The sequence below is a fragment of the Apteryx rowi genome, unplaced genomic scaffold (assembly GCF_003343035.1).
Source record: "Apteryx rowi isolate R43461 unplaced genomic scaffold, aptRow1 scaffold_541, whole genome shotgun sequence".
NCBI lineage: Eukaryota > Metazoa > Chordata > Aves > Apterygiformes > Apterygidae > Apteryx > Apteryx rowi.
In genome coordinates this window covers 387297-407595 of record NW_020450807.1, presented here as the reverse complement: position 1 = coordinate 407595, position 20299 = coordinate 387297, and the positions used below count along the sequence as shown (strand labels likewise).

At 35.2% G+C, this 20299-nt stretch overlaps 1 protein-coding gene across 1 annotated transcript; it reads right to left on the bottom strand.

Annotated features, from left to right (window-relative positions):
- Nucleotides 1–678: 678 nt before the first annotated feature.
- CUNH12orf50 (chromosome unknown C12orf50 homolog) lies at nt 679–18392 on the bottom strand. The gene is made up of 12 exons (XM_026081307.1): nt 18318–18392; nt 16769–16873; nt 16008–16128; nt 11448–11609; nt 9730–9807; nt 9527–9640; nt 7803–7913; nt 6615–6722; nt 6045–6152; nt 5620–5823; nt 2726–2817; nt 679–1430 (listed from the first exon to the last, which is right to left on the bottom strand). The coding sequence occupies exons 1-12, from the start codon at nt 18390–18392 to the stop codon at nt 1368–1370; spliced, it is 1341 nt and encodes a 446-aa protein (XP_025937092.1). The 3' UTR covers nt 679–1367.
- Between the last annotated feature and the right edge of the window lie 1907 nt (nt 18393–20299).

Genomic DNA, 20299 nt, shown 5'->3' with positions numbered 1-20299 from the left:
ATTTGCCTGGGCCCCCTTTCTCTTCTTCAGGAGAGGATGGCTGAAACAGGTTTCCTTCTGCTACATGATCTGCAAATTTGCAACTATGCCTGCAATACAGTGCGTACTATTTTAATCAAAATTGTTGCTTTGTCATTTTATCATTTGTTTCAATAATGTTTTATTTTAATCAGCTTTCTAGTCAATTCCAAAAAGTTATTTTGAATTTCTGAGTGCATTTGTTATCCGAGTAATTTATCTCTCTCTTTTTTTTTATGGTTATGTTTTCCATTTGTAAACTAAGTATTTTCTCTAATTCCATTTTTCTGTTTATCATCTCCTTGAAGTTCCTCCTTTGGGCTCTATGTCCTGCTCATACCTGCTCTACAGTGTGACCATCTTTATATTGTTCCACATTGCTGTCTCCTGTTTCATAAAAATGGGCCAATAACTGAATGAAGTTGATCAAAACCCATTCTCTCCAATTACAGGAGAGAAACCACCTCAGTCTGTCCCCAGAACAAAAAAAAACAGATTATAAAAATGAGAAAAAGATTTAAAAACAAAACCATCCTTCCTAGGGAAATTGTAGTAGGTTGTCACTGCTAACTTTAAAAGGATTGATATGGTTGGTTTCTTCAGAAAGCAATACCATATTATAAGTACCCTTCTTGTCAACCTTTCTCTTTGCCTTTGCCCAGTCTCTTATACGTTAGTTTAAAATGTGTGTAAAAACATATTTCACTTATTTCTTGTTTTGTTGTGAAGTTCATTTAATTCATAACACAGTTCTGCTAATCTAATAAAATGGCAAAAGCTCAAGATCAAACTCAGAGTGAGTCCCCAAAAATATGGTCAAATGTTATATTATACCATCTAAGAATCTGGCTTTCGCATAAAAATGGCCACTTTCTAGAATACATTAGTGTTGCTGTTTACATTCAAAGTCCTCTGAAACTGCCAAAAGAGAGAGAGTGTGTGTGTGTGTGTGTACATATAAAATAGTATTTATGCATATTCATAATTATGGTTTAAAGCATTTGGACAAGTAAAAAGGGGGCAGACTACATTTAAGGATTTTTTTACCTGTATGGACATGTTTTACTATCAGTCTTGCAGTGTACAGTCATAGTCTAACAAAAATGACTTCAGCTGTCAAATTTTCACAACAGATTAAACCTAGTGAACAGACTGAAGACTTTCATATGTACATATGCAGAACATACTTTTTTAATTTGCATTTTTATCAATTTTGAAATGTTACAATGTACTTCCTGCATTTTACTTTCAGAATTTGCAATTTTATCATCTTTTAATCTCCAGTTGGGAAGTACTTGACAATCTCCTCCTTTTAATTTGCATTTTTCTTGTAAATTGATGTATTGGCTTCACTTCTTTCTCCTGTCCGCAAATTTCTCTCCCTTTTTATTTGTTTCCACTTCTTCCTGGGTCTGTTGTCAAAATAAATATACCAAACATTTTTTGCATAATTTATTATAGCAAAACTATATGCACTTTCAGAGACATTTAAAGAATTAAATCTTCAACATTTATAAATAGCAGAGATATGAATATTTTGTCCTAATGTAATTCACCCATTTTCAAAATGTTTCATGAATGTATTTTTTCTCAGAAACCTTCCCAAGCAGATATTTATGAACCATATGGTAGTTGCATAAAGAACCCAGATATGGCAGCGATCCTAGTGATAGATTACAGAAGGTGGTTTTAGATTATTTGGATCTATATGGTATCTCAAGATAATTTTGCATCTCAGAGTGGGATCAAAATGGCCTAGATGCTTAGCACAGAGCTCCCTGGGTCAACTCGTAGGAATTCAGAAAATGGGGCCACTGGGAGGGGTTTGAAATGCAAGATCACAGAGCTGCACTTTTCTGACCCATCCCCTAAAAGCAGGCATGTATCCTTTCAAAGACCAGAGAGGCTACTCGGAAAAAGCATTACTGACCATAACAGTGAAAGGATTCACCCAGGAAAGGGCAGTGTTTAGCAGGGTTCAAACTTATCTCTTCTCCCTTTCAAGGAATCACTTTAATAGCAAGCTAGAAGGCTAAGTTTGCAAGAACTGAGAGTCTGCTCTTCTATTCCACCTTTTGAATTGTGCAACTGCAGAGCAAAGTCCGTATTATGTCAGCAGAGGAGAGAGATGGGAGATAAGAAAGAAATGTCACAGAGACATTTGGCCATTCACCTGAGAGAAGGGAGATATAGGTTCTAATGTCTGCTTCCAAGACAGGTGTAAAATGTATTAATGATTCTTAGGGTATCTTCTAAATATTTTGGTAGCCTAAGTCTTCTTAAGAATCTGGGCCTAGGCTGATTATCTTTCAGCTATTGCAGATACTTCATGACCAAGAAAATGAAGAGGAAAAAAGACTTCTACCTGTTCTAACAAGAGAGATTGTAACCAAGCTGCTTTGCCCAGTGCTACAAGGGAAAAACCACTTTATGTAGCTCCTCACTTAAAAGGTCAATAGATACTTTGCTTTCATATGAGTAATTTTGTAAAAAAAAAAAAATCAGAAATCATGGGTTAGTTATATAGGTAAAATTATCTGTCTACAAATGAAACTATTAACAATTCTTTCAGACTACTCAGCATCACTCAGAATCTTGCAGTCTCTGGTTGCAGAGGTTTTAAAAGCAATTTCACATTTTCTAGGTGGGGAGAGACATATCGTCTTTAATAAGAAGAATGAATTGCAAATATTTCTATAAAAGTTACCTGAATGGTTGTTTTCAGCTTAGAGAATGTTTTTGCACGTGGGTTTCTTTTCCTCCAAGCTGGTGCATTATAAGGTCCTGAAGTATTTTTGTCTATAGAGAAACATATAAGTTGTTTTTTATTTTCAGCTAAAATTTCAGGAAAGAGCTTCTTAGTCTGATATAAGAATTAAAAGTAACATAAACTGAAGTATCCATTGATGCATCAAGTGAATAATGCATCATCTCTGAAATACAGGCTATTATTAAATACAGACTTATTTTCTAGTATGTTAAAAATAATTTGTAACCATGCACCATTTTCATGAGGCTCATAGGATCTTCCAAGTGAGGGGATTCTTCCAAGGACATCCTTGGTTTGATAAAATAACGTTCTTTTGTTGAAAATCTTCCTAAATGCATCAATTGCTTTTAGGTTAAACAAATCTATAATCCATGCTCCCCTTTTATTGCCACTTGTGAGTTCTTGTGCTACACTATATAAAAAGGGTTGCTTTTGCAACAGAGTATGCTCCTTAATGACTAATCATATTGTGTAAAATTTGGTAAATAACTAATGTTATTAATATTATTTTCTGTTAGTTCCAGATTAATTCCATTAATTTCAATTGGTAATAATAATCCCCAAATTTTCAGTGTATATGCAACATTTAATTACCATGGTTTTCGGTTTTGGTCTAAAAATCTTCCATTTGTGTCAAGCTGAATTTTGGGTTGGAGAATTTCAGACCAAATGGCTCCGCTACTGCTGAAAAGAAAGGCAGCAAAAACCATACTGTTTGTTCTTACGACAAAAATTCTGGTCACCATTTCTTTGAAACGCTTTATCCTTTTTTAACCTGGAAATTTAATAACGTGTATTCTTTGTATTAAGAATGTTCCGTTTGCAGGACGACTTTGCAGGAGAGTCATATGGCATCTGAGAGCTTCATAAACATGAATAACTATTCCAGTCATTCTTGTAAAGTGAAGGTAGTGTTATCCCCACTAATAGTGAGATGAAACTTGGTGAGCAGAGAGCAAAAATATCCAGTTTTTGGTTGCTCATTCTCAATGACTTAGACTCAGTTTTGCTGAGTAACTAGCACTAAATTAGCACTCTGTATGTTCAAAGCATAAACTCCCTTGATATGTGTTGCAGCAATGAGTGATCAGCACTTCTACAGATTAGTCCTTGAGACAAAGCAGTGATTTTGAGATTCATTTCACCTAACTGTTTTCATCTCGAAGCAAGAGATTTGTGGTCTAAAGGAGGTTCCTTTTATTGGAAGTGAAGACAGAAGAGCAGTTCAAGGTAGAGATTCAATCCAGCTTAATATAGGTATATAAAACTGGCAAGATGAATCACTTTCTCCACTTACAATTATTTAAATTAGTTACTGCTGAATTTGTGGCTGGAATGATAGATGAGAAAACACCCTTAATTATCCAAAGTTACCATGGAGACTGGTAATAAAAAGGCAAATAAGAGCCAGATTATGGTACTACGTTGTGTGAAGCTGTATTAGCAAGTAAAAAATAAAGTGAAAGCTGTAAAATCAAAGCTACACCTGACTGCCAAAAAGAAAGATAGAAGACTTGGAGTCCCACCTGAAAGCTTTTTGTCAAATTCCTGACATAGAAGGTACTATCAAGAAGAGAGTATTTCAAACATGGAAAAAAGCAAAGGAAAATGTTATTCTGAAAGGATGGCAGGAAGAATGAATTCAGTCCTCTGTCCAATAGAAATACAATGAGGCAACCAGCCAACAGTCATAATGTAAATCACAAAAATTTACAGGATATTTAAACTGATAACAGAAGTTTGAATAAATTTCAAGCCTTTGCTTATTCAAGAAGAAAAAAGTCATAACAAAACTCCAGTGAAATACTAGCTGGAGAAAAATATCACACAAAGCAAAAGCATTCCTGGATCCCCTGCTGGTAGGACAAAAGTTGATCAAGAAATATTTCTTGAAACAAAACCAAGATTCTGCTGCAAATTACTTCTAGTACTATTGCTATCAATATTTAGAGTAGAATGGGAAGTTAAAGATGGACTATTATAAGGTTTCTTAAATACTTCAGAAGGTTAAATCATTGAAAAGATGCTTTTCAATTACACTTTAGAGAACAGTTGACATACGTTCTTCATCTGGCCTATTTAGAAATTTAACATGAAAAAATATAATTTTACAGTAAATTCCAGCGTATTCAATATGGGATTATATTCACAATAAGTCTGTGAACAGATGAGATGAAGAAACATGCAGCAAGGGAGGGAGGGGGAGAAGAAAAGGGAGGGGGGGAGAGAGAGAGACAGAGATATCCAGTCATACCTTCTTCACTGCTGTTGTTATGAAACTTCTAGAAAGTGTCACAAGAAATGACAAAGATTTAAGTCTCTGGGCCAGATTCAGACTCAAATGAAAAATTCCAGTAGAACAGCAATGTTTTTCCTAGAAAAAATTCTATAAAATTGTAACAGATAATTCACACAGCTTTTAAATATTTGTGTGTGCTTTCACAAGCAACATTTTCTCCTCTTTTGGGAGTAGTCAAAATTCCTATTAACTGTAAAATCTGGGGATATGTTAGTGCACATCAGCATATCAATGTATTCATCCCTTTTTGCTGGGCAGCAAAGTGCACTAGGCATAGAAATGGATTCCTGCTATGAAGGTGGCTAAATTACTGTTCATGAATATTCTGTTCTATGTAACTTTTACCAAGTACAAAAAATTATTCACATTTCTGTCTATGGATAGGACAGCAACCTGTTTATGAAAATTAAGCTGGATCAAATTTATTCTTGCCCATATTTAGGCATGAAGTTGCAGTGACAAAAGTGAAAGAAGTGCTATAGAGCAAGTACACTTGAGGCATTTTAAGAATCCAGTGCGACCCTGAACTCACCCATAGATCCACTAAGCTTTGGTTCTTGGATGACTGTGACATTACGGTAGAACACACATGCTGATCTTCCAGGTTCTGAAGAATTCAAGTAAGTCCTTCTTCCAGTTGCTCTCACAGAAGGAATGTAAGAAGCATTCTCATCATCCTTACTTTGATCATTTCTTTGATAATTTGCTTTAATTTGGGGGGTTGAAGTGTGCATTGCTATAAATAAAAAACAAAGTTTACATTATATAAAAATCTTGTGATATTACTCAAAATTTGACAAATCACAATAGACTGGAAGGCAAGATAAAAAGAAAGGTTTTTTATGGATAGCAGATTGCCCATACTTGATACTGAAAACAAAAATTAACTAGGTATTACTACATCAACTAATAGTTTAGTAAATGAAAATGAATAACCCAACTGTTTTCTCAAAATACCTTTGCCTGTTACTGTGTTAGGTGAGTTTCTTGTCTCCTCAGAAATCCATTTCTTTTTCTTTACTCCTTTAAAATGATGTTTCTTTACCAGTTCAGTGAGGTTCATTGCTAAGGGATTAAAATAACAGAAAATTACTTTTTTTTCAAAAAGCACACAAAATTTCCTTATCAAAAATGCTAAGGTGTTTTGAAGAACTATTCTCCCATTTCATGCACAGTTCTATTAAGGCTCATTTTCTGTGAAATACCACCTACCTACAAATCTCTTTTACTTGATGGAAGTTGGAAGTGCACAGCATTTCACATGATCAAACGGGGGCTTCAGAAAGATTTTGCCAACTCAGGGACTGTTCATGCTCACACTGAATTTAACAGAGGATGCAAACTGATCACAGGGAGCAGAACTGGGCCGTAACATACAACAGTTGCTGTTGTCATTCAGTGAAAGAAATTGTACTGTTAATAGAAGTCTTCACTTCAGATTGATTATGCAAAGTATATAACGTCCAGTCCACTTGCAGAACAACAAAAAAAAAACTCATCTAAAAATATATGATAATAATGAAATACCTTTCACATTTGAATATTTTGATATAATTGGTTCTTTTTCCCCTTTTAATGCCTCACTTCCTTTTCCTTCAACAAATATGTTTCTCTGTGCCGCAAAACAATCACCTCCTATAGAAAATGAGTATCACAAAATTATTTATACAGAAGAGTGCACTGAAAATTTAAATGTAAACAATGCAAAGAGTGTGTCATTTTTATAATTACATTAAATATTCACTAAAATGAATAAAAATTGTAAAAAAATATAATGAAACCAAATAACTGATACAATAAAGCCAATAAAAATTCTGATAAACAGTCTATTGAAAAAGCTTTTAATTCATATGGGTATAAACAGAGATTTAATTATAGAATTGCTTTTTGTTAACCATATTAAAGAATATCTAAAAGAAAGATAAGCATTGCACATAGAAGTCACAGGGAAAGAGGCAGTATCTAAGACACATTTGTACTGTGCAATACAGTTCTGGAGCTGGAAGAGGCATACCAGCTTGCTCAAAGCTAGACAAAGCATATTTAGCATGGTACTGCATTATTTTGGATAGAATAAGAAAAAAAAGAATACAGCAATAATTCCTATTTTTGCTACTAATAAATATTTACAAAGAAATAGGAGTTAATACTGTTAGGTAAACATAAATTCATGGAGTATATAAAAGCCATTCTTCATCTTTAATGACATGATTCTATACTGAAGTCAATGAGGCAAAACGCTGTATCCTCATTAATGTCAACTGTATTTGTGCAGAGGGATCAGCTCCCACAGTACAAAATGCAGGATTGGAGCTTTAATATTTCTCTGTGTGACTACTGAAAAATACAAAGCCTGTTCATCTTAACTAGGAATAGTCTCTCAAACATAACAGTCTTTGAAAACATATAAACTTGTAGGCATTTCTGCACTTGCTTTTTTATAACTTCACAGAGCCATTTCTTTTCTAAAATCAAGGGGAAAAAATAACTGTAATCAATAAAGAGAAAATATTTTGTTTACTATAATCTTAAGAGAAGTGGAATTATAAAGTGTTTTAATTGTTATAATTAATGGTGCAGTATGAGAAAGAGTATATAGAAAATAAGGAACAAAGAATAACCAAAATATAAAATGGTGAATAATGCATGCATATTCAGTTACCTTATCTACCAAAGGATATTCAGTAATGAAAAGCATATGCTAAAATATATTACCTCCACTTTCAAATGTTCTAAGATCAGTTCTGGTACTATCCTCTAACGATACTGAAGTCATTCCTTGTCTTTTTGAATTATTAAATGTTGTAGAAATTGTATTACCATCACCTGGAAAGTCAGCAGAAGGAATGTTTTAGCTGCTTGTGTGGAAGCACAGTGAATGACAGTGTCATTCTCTTCCTCCCAGCAGCCTCTATGAGTCAGTAATTAGTTTAGAGCAAATTTCCTTTAACCTCTTATGTTCTTTTTTCTCTTATCATTTGGGTACTGTCTCAGGCACCTGACATACAGCCTTTATGTTTTCTAGAACATGTCACAATACACATGCTAAAGAAGACAATTCTCATGAATGATGATTATGAATCTCACCTTATCTAATTTATGGTATTTCTAACATGCATGTCCCTATAACACCTAAAACCTTAAAGAACTTAACTGAAGAAATGTTTTAGGGAGACAAATCTCTCTCTTTTCCAAACTGTATCTAACTATACAAAAACACCCGTACTAAAAGTTAGAAATATTTATGTGACTGATTTCCTTGTATATAGTCTAAATATTTCTAAATACTTGCCAGAAAACCTTATCAAAACTATTCTGATAACATAAACATTTGACATGTAGAAATAAACAAGAAGAAGAAAAACATTTTTTGCCCAAATCTATCAAACAATTTAGACTAGAAAAAGCTGTCAGTCAAAAAAACCATGACTTCCCATGCCTGTATTACTCAAGATAGTGAGAATTTTTCCTTTTACAGCTTTTCATTACCACATCTTCTTGCTCAAATATATTTTATATAAAGCAGATTAATCAAGATTTTATCCCCGAAATTTCAACTACTGTAAAACAATGATTTTTTTTTTTTAATTAAACGTAGCGGGTCATTCTTTCTCCAGCAGTTTTTAATGGCTCGCCTACTAATTACTCTAGTGTCTTGGAATACTAAAACCATAAACCTCTCTCAAAAGAAGGAATTATACTATTAATGATTCAATAAAAAATATAGATTTTTCAGCCATGCCACCTTGTCAAAGGTCAAGGAAAAAATAAAGGTGATAAATATTTATTAATTTGTATTTCTTTGACCTTAACTATGTTGGATAAGGCCCAATATTCAAAAGAAAATGTAACCTTATTTCATAAGATACTTAAAGGGGGACTTATTTAATCTAAATTTAGTTATCTAAAAGTTCCATATATAGCAAGTATAGTCATCTAGACACCACAGATAGTCAGAGAGGGCAGTGCACCTGTGAGAAAGTGATTCATCTTATCTATCTTTGACACTATTTTATGATGCGATGAATAGTCCTATAGGAGTACCTATCTCTCAATTTACAACAGGGAGAGTCTATACGACAAGTTTAAAGTAGATGCCCACTTCAGGATGGTTAATTTTAGCCCAGGTAAATATTAATCTTAAAGAAAAATTATATGAAAGACCTATGTCATGGATCTCAGGAAAGTATACACAGGATTAATGTCAGACTATTTCTACTTTTTCCACCTACAGTCAATACCAGCGAGTCACCATGTGTGTGACCATATTTATGCAGGGAAAAATTAATGAAGGACTTTCATGCACCTTTTTACATGTAATCTGTTATTTTCACTAAAATAAAAAGGGGAGGAGGGAGGGGTAAACTATCTAGTAGTCTCCCCCTGTAACAGTAATTTAAAAAGAGTAAACACTGTCCCGGAAGATGAAAAGTACTTGCCTTTCTGCAAATCTCTCTTGACAGCTTCCAAGGGTAGTAGCTCATCTTCCAGAGCTGAAGACACAGTTTTTGTTAATTGGTGTTCCTGAAGAGACTGAATCCTGTAATACTCTCCTAACCATACCCCCCAAAAGGGAAAAAAAAAACGTTTACCACATTGGCAACATTACTGTTTAGGAAAGAGTCACTAATTTCATATTTACCAGATTTACAGCACATTTCCTTTATTGCTCTTTCCTCCTCAATGTCTGCAGCAGTCTTAGCCAACAAATAGGAAACATCTGTAGGAAATATTTTAAAAAGATTATTATACCTATACAAAGACCTTCAACATTTCTTAATGACCAAATACCATAATGAATTTCATTTCAACCACGATTTTCTTCCCCACTACAACCTGTGCTTCCGGACAGAAAAACTATTCCTTACATATTAGATATTTCCAAGTGCAATGGAATTTCAGTTACAACACATATTAAAAAGCTAATGTTTGTTGATTCAAAATGATTCAAAATCATCTTCAGTACTCATTTTCAAAAAATTGTTCTTTTACACCCAAATAGAAATCTTCTGATTAAACATATCCCCAGGGACTGCTTGTCACAATAGCTCTGCCCAAAGTTACTATCCTCTAATGTCTCCTGGCAGAGCTGCTTGTGTGAGTGCTCCTTATCTGTCTCAGTTAAAGTCAATTGGATTAGCAAAGCCCTATTTTTATCTTGTTTAAATTAATTATGTCTTGTTCTGACTGAAAAAGGTTTAGGAAGCATTAACGACAGGCAGCCACTGCTATCCAACCTGAAGGGCAGGGAGGTGGGGGGTGAAGGGCAGCTTGGGGCTGTCTGAGAACCAGCACAGTAATCTGCAGAATGCACACATGCCAGCATGAAATTCTCTCGCTTTTGTTCTCTCGGGATATATGATTCATTCAATCCCTATGAATCTCTAATCATGCATAAAAGACTTGCCTAAGTGAGACAAATTCAAAGGTTTAACTACAGGTTTGATTATAAATACATTCAGTTAAACTAGTGACGACTTTTGTATGAATTCTCTTCATTACCTTTAAGAGTACCTTTCTTAACAAAGCGAGATTGTCTACAGAGGGATTTCAGCCAGATGATTTTTCAATCAGTTGAAAAAATGATTCAAGTTGAACAGATGCAACTATTTTTTGTAAACAAACCTTAAATCTGTGACTTCACCTTCAGTGATGAGTGTGTATAGCCCTAATCCCTGCTCAAAATCATGTCTTCCAAATGAGAAGTACCTTCTAATCTGGTAATTTTCATGGCATGAGTATCCCATAACCTCAGACAGTCCTGAAGTACAGAAAATATTTGGAGCTGTACGCACCAGAAGCCTTTTTCTTTGTCATGAAAATGAAACAGTTCCTGAACTGCTACTGTAAATCCCTGCTAAATATTTTCCAGCAGTAACTGATATCGTACTCGTTAAAGTTAAGACACACAATATGTCCTCAGCCAATGCATATTATAAACTACTGGGAATCTTGACATGAAAAAGAAGATAATAAAAATATGTCTTCTTAAATAACAGAGAGCTAATAGCTCAGACCATCCCTCAATTTTGAGAAATTCTGAACACAGTATTTGATGGTCATGTGAATTGTGGCTCTCAGTTTATACTCAAATTAATGAAAAAGAGATGGTGAATTACACCATAATTAAAACATAAAGCTAGACATTTTACAGGAGTTAAAAAATCTTGGGTTATGCTCATTTAGTGACTACTAGATTCAGTAATTTGGGGACTAGCAGAAAACTATTTCTAAATACTTGGCAACAACTCTTTGCTAAAAATGTAATGGTTATTATAACAAATCAGTTGCAAACTATATTGCAAAAGAGTTGGAAAAGTCCATTCTATTGCCTTGTAAAAGAAAAAAAATCATGTTTACAATTCTCTTCCTCTTCATCATCCTCCTCATCCTCTTGGTGGTTAATGTTTATAATCAATGGAGGGTGAATTGGTCTTAAAATATTCTCCTGATTTTTGAGTGATTCTTGACTACAGGCTGGATGTAGAATCCCTTCTTGGACATCCTGTTGCAATGTGGTATCTGCAGAAAACAGCGTGATAATTATTAAGTGAGAACTAGAACAGCAAATGCAGCTTCACTCTGGCAGGTAAAGTTTTGAAATCATTATCATATTTAAAGAATCAGCAAATAGTCCAATTGTGCCTTTCAGGAAAAATCTTCTGCAGAGGTTGGCAAAGGTAAATCTTGCAAAAATAGAAAGTACGAAAAGACGTGTACTAGCTCCCATGAATGGAAAGACAATGCACCGCTGAATAAAGCCTTATGAGAAAAGGTGTATTCCTATTATTACATTCTATTTAAAAAAGGCTGGATATCTCTTCCAGGCTGGCGGATAGATGAATTTGAGTCAGTAACCTTCTTTCCTCCAATCCCTTTGTAGATGTTTTACAATACAGGAAAACATGCAATTAGTAATTCCTGGGCTCAGGTGAGCAAGTGAATTTAGGAATCTATGACCCCACCTGGGAAAATATTCTAAACGTGTTTAATAATTGGTAGTTTTGAAGAATACAGCAGTGGCAAGCACTAGATTACTCATTTTTAGCTTGTAGACTGCTTTTTCTATCAAAATTTTCTAAATCACAACTCTCTTTGCTAAATAGAAAATACAGATTTTGAGAAAGAAGATAAAGTTTATAAAAATAATTTACACTAAATTAGAAAAAAAATCAGAGAAGATCTGATTTTCCTTAGAAATCTATATACACCCATAATGTTAGTAGCAAAAGTATTTCAGTACTGGGATAGCAGTTTCTGAGAACCAGGAAATTAAACTGACTGAAAATAAAAATGATGAGTTTATTTCTATCGTTCGAGCTGACCAATGTGCAAATATGAACAATAAGCATTCTGTATACTATATTAAAAATATTGCAGTTGAACATTTTTTCCAGTTCCACAGAAATAACAGGAGGCAAGGGCATTTTCTTTTATTCCAATTGTTGTTATCCTTGTGCATTTCTTGCTTGCATAAGAGCAGCATGTGTGCATGCTTATCGCATTAAACCCCTTACAATAAATCTGATCTGCAATAGTGAAATTATCACATGCAAGGCAATATATAACTCTTTAACCTGACAGAGACTTTCTCACTGTCCAGAATCAGGTATTATTAGTTTTGGATAGCCAAAGACAAATCAGACTTTAACTATCTTAAGACAAATTGTCAGTATTGAAATTAATAAATGCCATTTTAGTATTTGCAATGTTATTGTGGAGCACATGAACTTTTAAGTTGCACCTATTTCAGTAAATAAAAAACGGTTTGGTCCCTTTCTCTAGCCCTGGGTGTAACTGGTAAGACATGGCTCTTAAATAGGGTGCCTTTGTCCATAGTACATATTGGGCATAGTCTCTGGTGCACGTCATACACAAAAGCGTGCCCAAGAGGTGTTTACAGCAGTGCTAGCTGGCGGGGGCCAATGTTTTATTAGGAACTGTACTGAAAGCAGTATGGACTCTGATAGAAACAGTACTTAAGCTCCTGCCTTGCTCCTATGCAGTTAATTAGGCTCAACATAGCCAGAAATGAGTCTACCTTTTCCTGAGGGAATTTCAGGAACACAAGGTGCTTGTTTCCTAGTGGATATCTTTATAGGCTTTTTTGTGACACCAGTCTACAGCTTTAAAGATAAAGTCAGTGAACAACTATAATTTAGTCCTCCTGTTCATGTATATATTGTAAGTCACGCCAACTCTTGCCCTCACTCCTGCTTCTCCCTGATTTCTGACATGTCTTAATTCCCTGCTCTGGACTCTTACCCTGGTCCCTGTTCCAGTTGTCTACCAGGATTCCCATTCCTGTTCCCTAAAACACAATCTTATACCCTTTGAGAATACCATATGTAGTAGCTACAGCTCCAGAGATTGAGTTAACTAACTTAATTTCTATATTTGATGATTCCAAAAATAAAGGTGTAATTCTGGCAAAAAGTTGACATGAGCTCCTCTTAGGAAGGACTAAGAAAAAAAAAAACTTTTAACTTTTTTTTTCCTAGAAATAATCTTCTTTTCAGATATTAAAAGAGGAACTATACTGCCTTAAGAACTATTACTGTGTTTAAATAGCATGCAATCAATATTCAAGCTCAAAAAATTTATTCAAAATCACTGAACAGGAAAATGATACTAAAAATACATCTGCACATGCAGCATTGGAATCTTATGCTGTCTACACAAGGGACATTTCATCTTTATGTAATTTAAAACTAATAAAATGCTCTACCAATACATATTGCTACTACCGGCCCTACCAACTTCCACCCCTTTTCCCCCTATATTCCTTTCTCTTAAATAATTACCTGGGTACTAACCATTTTCAGTATTTTATATAGAGAGAGTTAATCTAGTAAATACCTAAGTAAAAAAAAGGGGGAAAAAATTTTCTGCAGGTGTTAGTTTTTATGAATATTTTATTAGTATTTCTAACTACTGACCTAATCCGGCCATCATCTTGAATTTGTCAATAAAACTCATGACCAGTGTCTTCCCAAGGGCTTTTTTCAAATAAGATTACTTATTAAGTGTTCAGAACCTCAAATCCATCTTTATCACTTGATTTGAATTCTCTAAGACAAAAGTCATTTGCATCTCATTTGAAATGCTCACTGAACTTTAATTCCTGGAGTTGCATATAACACCATGAAAGCTGTGCTTCACAAAAAGGAGAGGTTAAATGAGTATCAGGCATTTATCTCCATAAAAATTCCAGCATATTTTTTGTCAAAACTTACTATTTAGACATATTGAATGCTTCACTGCTTGCTTCATTACTGACATGAAGGTTAAAATTAAAAGAGTTTCCCTTTACTATGGGAATGCCTGGCTTTTGCAAAAGCAATGAACTCTTACACTCATCTTGCTGCTTTTTTTTCCTCTAAACAAGATGGGTGTTAGGCTTTTCTTTTCTTTTCTTTCGGTAAAAGAAGAAATACCATTTGTCAAAATTGAAATTTTCTTTTTAAGTAACATGACTATCTTGACTTGTGCTGGAAAATATTTCTCATCTCCAGGTTAAAAGAGAGGTCGACATAGATCATCCACAAATTATATATAACTGGTTCAACTCCAAGCTCTGCTTAATTCAGACATGTTTTGAAGGTGGGTGTCTCAGATCCAAGGTGATAATAAATTGGAACAGCTCCCATGTAAAACCTTGAGAGAGACTTACTTCATACCTCTCTGCAGAGCTGAGCACCACGCAAGTGTTGGAGGACAGTTTCATCAAGTTCAGGGCTGAACTGAATGAGTGCTCCCTGCCTCATTTCCCAAACTGTCAAAATCCAGAGAAGATGTCTCTAGCATTACAAGAAAAGCTACAAAAGTGCTGTCATGAGCATTGGAGAGAATGGATACAATCTTTCAACCTGTAAATGCTCACAGAAAACAAAAAAGTTTCCAGATAGCTTTATTTCAAAAAAAATATATTTTTTGAAAAAGGTAAAAAATATATATATTTCTTAATCATTTGCATTTCATAGTTACCTATCCTCAATTTACAGAGAAATATTTCCATACTGCATCCATTTCAGACCAAGAATTTAGGTTATTTGTATCAGAAATAGCGACTTAGATTGTTGGTAGTTGCAGGGCAGTCATCAGTTCACAGTAGTAAAGAAACACTTTTGTGGTATTTTTGACATTAAGAGAATGAAATAACTTCCTCAGAGAGAATGGATTATTTCAAAAAACTTAATTGGCTTGCCTATATGTTTGAAAAATGAAAATTTATTTCTACCTAAGTACCTGAAAAGGACAGTGGAGAAAGCGTCCTGACAGCACATACAACTGTAATCTGTTGTAAGATTCACTGAGCAACATCCGAGTCTGAATTTGGTATGCTCTAGGGAAGGGAAGTACTGTACTACTTTAGTCCCTGAAAAACGTTCTAGAGCGAAGTCCTGAAAAGACTCTACCAATTCAAAAGCTCTAAAGTAACTGACAAAGAACAAATATTACCAAAGCTCATATGCTAACAGAAGGCCTAAAAGATTAATGATTTCTTATAAAACAAAATCTTCAGACTAGATCTGACCCTATACTTCTTATGTACTGCAAACAAGCATATAATACTCCAAAAATGCAGTGCAAATGAAGTTAGTGCACAATTTTACTTGATGCATCTTAGCAACCTATATTGCCATTTGTTACTTCTTCTCTCATGCAACTGATATTTATGAAAATTCCTAACGTGACAGCTAAAGAAATTCATATGGCAACCCTACTCAAACACCATTACAATTCTTTATTTGCCTTGATCATTACAGTTCCTTAACTCAATGTGATAGATCATACCTGTCCTATTTGCAATGTTACATTTCTTGACCTTAACATATATTATGTAAGCACTAGAAATTTAATTACATTTTCATGTATTTACTTTAACAACCAAATTATTGAGAAAATATTTTTACTCACTGCTACTAGGTGGCAAAAAAAGTCCATTTATATTACGAGGCTTGCTATGATGGAAGACACAACTGATCCTCACACAGCCTAATGGCTGCGTTTCCCAGAAACATGAGATGTTGTACTTTTGCTATAGGAGAAAATGAACAGTTTTCAGATATTGTAAAAATAATAATAAAAATGGACCATACAATGATTAATACAAGTGGTACTGTTGTAAACATATGACTAAGACTTCATGAGACCAAATTCTGGTATTTTAGAAAGCTTAAAGTTATCTACAGTTAAGTCAATGATGTAAAACTTACCAATGAGAATCAGAGTAAGGCAGTCTACTTACTGTACTGCAGACTTTTTATGAGATGCTGGGAAGAAAAGTTCTATTATTTTTCATGTATTCCATATACACTTAATTTCTGTATGCTTTGTTTCTTTTTCTGCATAATGGGATAATCAGAACTACCTCAGATTAAATCTGCTGTTCAAATGCAAATCTTATACTAGTACTTTCTTATCATTAAAGGAGTTGGGATTGTGGGAAAACAGGAGTTAAAACCAAAAATCAGAAAGATGCTTATTACAATCTGAAAGAGTAAAAATTTGGGGACTTGTAAACCTTGTACAGGCTTCTCAGACTTGGATTTCCAAAAAAGAAAAAGAAAAAAACCTTTTCTTTTGTTCCATTTCACATTTGAGGTGTCAGCTCAGCAAAGGTAAACCACTTTTGTTTTCAGACTAAAAAATGTTCTTCAAGGGACTTGCTACTCTACCTTTATTTCTATATGTCTAACCCTGCAAATCAGATGTGAACACCTCCCCTCTCTCCATAATGAGCACACAGTGTCACAGCCAAGAGCTTTTTCACAGTGGCAGACCTGGAACCCTAATGAGGAAAAAGACGATTTTGAGGCTAGGTCACGCTAGATTCCCATATATTAGTGGCTGGCTTAAATGTGCATCTCCTCTTTTAAAACTTTTTTTTTTTTAATTAATGAGGGAGATAATACAGCAGTCAATATACAACAGTATTATAGTGACAAATATTGCAAGCTACGGAAAATATTCAGGATTTGATGTGCTGAGGCTGCAGTCATTACATGACTCGCAACATCTCCCAGCAGTTTTTATATAACGACAAATAAGGGCATAATGGTAAAGAAAGAAAATCTACATGGTGTCTTTTCATGATTGCTGCTTTACTCCACAGTATAATCATATTGCTGCTTTCCCTCTATTGATCAGTATTTTTCTAGTTCTGAAAGGCTGCGCACTATTGCATAATGGTACTTTCACTATGAGCATCACTTGTGTTAGTCAAAACAATTTTTCTTTCTGCTATATCTCTGCCTTATCAGAGTTTGCAAAGTTTAGTATCATTTCTGATTATGCAATTCACTTGACCCTCCATGACACAGTTTTTCACTGTAAAATACTAGTTCCTTGAGGTATCTGCTTCACCTACATGATAAACAAACTCATAATTCTAAATAGGCAAATGCTCGTGAACATTACCCAGAATACGGGAAACTCAGGTTTATACCGCAGATACGAACAGCTGAGTGTTGTAAATGTCAGGCTACCAGCCATTACTAAATGAGTTTCTTTGTCTAATTTTTCATGCAAAACAAAGCTATGCCTAAAAAGATTTGAACTCTCCCAAAAGTAGATGGGGACATTCCCATCTACTTCTGGGAGATAATTTTCCACCCAGTTCCAGACATTAATAGCTGGATCTAGGAGCGGCCTCGCTAAACTATGGCACTTCTGGAATGTAGTCCGTACAACTGGGCCATCCACTAAAACACGCTGGGATTTGTAGGCATTAGTGCTTGAGAGACAGGCTGTCTCTGATGCTGAAATGGATGCAATAACAAAGATTCCTACACCCACCCCTTGATTTTTACCAGGTGGGGTAGAAATATTTCTGCAAAGGAGGACATCACTTTGAATGACTTGATTCTAAGTAACTGGTTTTACAGAACTTCAGGTAGTCAGTATGTGCAGAAATTATAAATACGGTTTGCTTATTCAGAATTACCATAATATTGACCCACTTAGAAAAAATGAGTGATGAGTGATCTTTATGCAGTGTTTACAGATTTTTCACTCATGTAGTCATTTGAGTGTCTGAGACCAATTCCCAGGAGTAATGAGTATCTAACCTAAGAACAATTAGCTCTTCTCATCACTTCTGCAAATCAGATATTTGATTTACATATGCTGCCAAGATCCAGACAGAGTTACAAATCAATGCCTAACTTTACACACTAAACTTCTCTTTAAATATGTGTGCATCAAAAAATCAAGGATGCAAACCACTCTAAAATCTACGATATTTACCTTTGTGCAGGTTGAATAAAAATAGAAATATCGATCATTTCCAATTTCTGCCATTTTCACCTCTTGTGCTTCTAGGCCACTCTCTTTATATAAGTAGAGTACCCACAAAAATGTAAAAGCTATCAATATATAAGAAAATCTTAAATTTCTCCTGAAAACAGTAGTTTTCCTTGAAAACTGGGCTTTCAGAACCTTAGCTCTTTTTCTCTTTTGAAACAAAACTGCAACTGACAGCGCATCTAAAAATTACACTTAAAATAAGTACATTTAAACTACCGAGGTGGTACCTTCTCCAGGTTTGTTGAACTGTTGAAAGTGGTTGCTAGCCAGGGCAGAACGCTGAACTTTCGCAGCGTCCCATTGTTCCTTCAGTTCTTGTGACATCAGCGTAATGACATCATGTGGCCATTCTGGCTTGGACACCTTCCTTCCTTCCATTGCTCCAGAATAAGGTAGGGAAAAAACAAACCGTGGTCAAATAGTCTCCCATCCCGGTGCTTCTTTGATGTAAAATGGAACAAACCCACTGGCAGGCCTTAGATAACACCCAACTTCCATGTAACTATTTGCTGCAGGAGTGGTGGCCTTGGAAACCAATCTTTGATATCCCAAATACAAATTTTATTGTTGGACTAATTTTTAAACAAAATCCTTTTGCCCACTGGTTTTCTAATCACATCTCTTTCTTTGGATTTGCAAGAAACTTGCAGCTTCTTGTTAGTGTACTGTTGGGTGTTACGTTTTTAGCATTAATTGCTTTTTCTTGCTTCCATAATATCCACACCCAAAGCTAAAGCAGAAAGAACAATATACACTGGGGTCACTAATCAACACCTGTTTTCTTATTCAGGTCCTAGGCTGCCTTTGACCAAAAAACATGTAGAGGTGAAAATAAACTTTTAATCCTGGAAAATGGTGAGGCATACTGTTAATTTGCAACATTGAGTGGCATCACTGACTTCAAAATAAACACTTCAGAGCACGCTGGATCAAAACCTCCGATTTTAGAAGCAAAACGTAGAAGGAGGAGCAGAAAAAGAGCAGCTAGCTCACTCAACAGCAAGGATGCCACAGCTTAAAGAGTAATAAAGGTGCAGGGGATGTAGAAGAGAACTAGAAGGTAGGATTTGTAGATATAAGGCAAAAAAGAGGAATAGAGATTCATACTAACTTCAGGAAGCATGCGTGACTGGCACATTTCCTGCCCCCAGAATGGACAGGCTTATTACCAGTGAATACTCAGAGTACTACTGTCTATCTGCCAGCAATGAAAAGCAGGTGGAAGTGACCACACAGGCACAAAAAATGCTACTACAAAACTGGTTCGACAGTGATTACACACCAGCTGGGGAAGAGGTACGAAGAAGTTCAAACAACTGGAATTCTCTCAGTTTCTATATGGAGACCATTAACCTGAATATCAACAGGTGGCTTACGGACTAACACTACGAAGAAAAATACCGGGATGCCTGATGACTGCGACTTACTCACTAGGATTATTTATAAAGGATTGATTTACCTTAGTACACAAGGAACCTGCCTCCTGGGATCAAGTTAGGTATTCCTGGTGAGGGCTTTAAATAGAGAAACGATGTGAAAAGGCTCCAAGAGACTTGTGCAAGCCCCACAACTGACTTCAGCACACAGCAGAAAGAAAACTAGAGAAAATGAAGGCAATGAACAACGAATTAGCGGTGGGCAGAAATGAGCACAAGTAAGAAAACGTTAACCTTGCCAAGGCCTATCCAAGCAGCAACTACTTGTAGCTATGTGGCTATGCCTAAATGAGCCACAGAAGAGGCCACGGTCAGGAAGAATTAATTCAAAAGTTGCATACAAACGCAGCGAGCCTGAGTACGAAAATGGGGGGGATTTGTCCTGACGGAGGTAAAATCAGACGCAGAGAGTAACTACACCTGGTGACAGGCTATCCGTGCCCAAGATCCAGATACGGAGCAGCC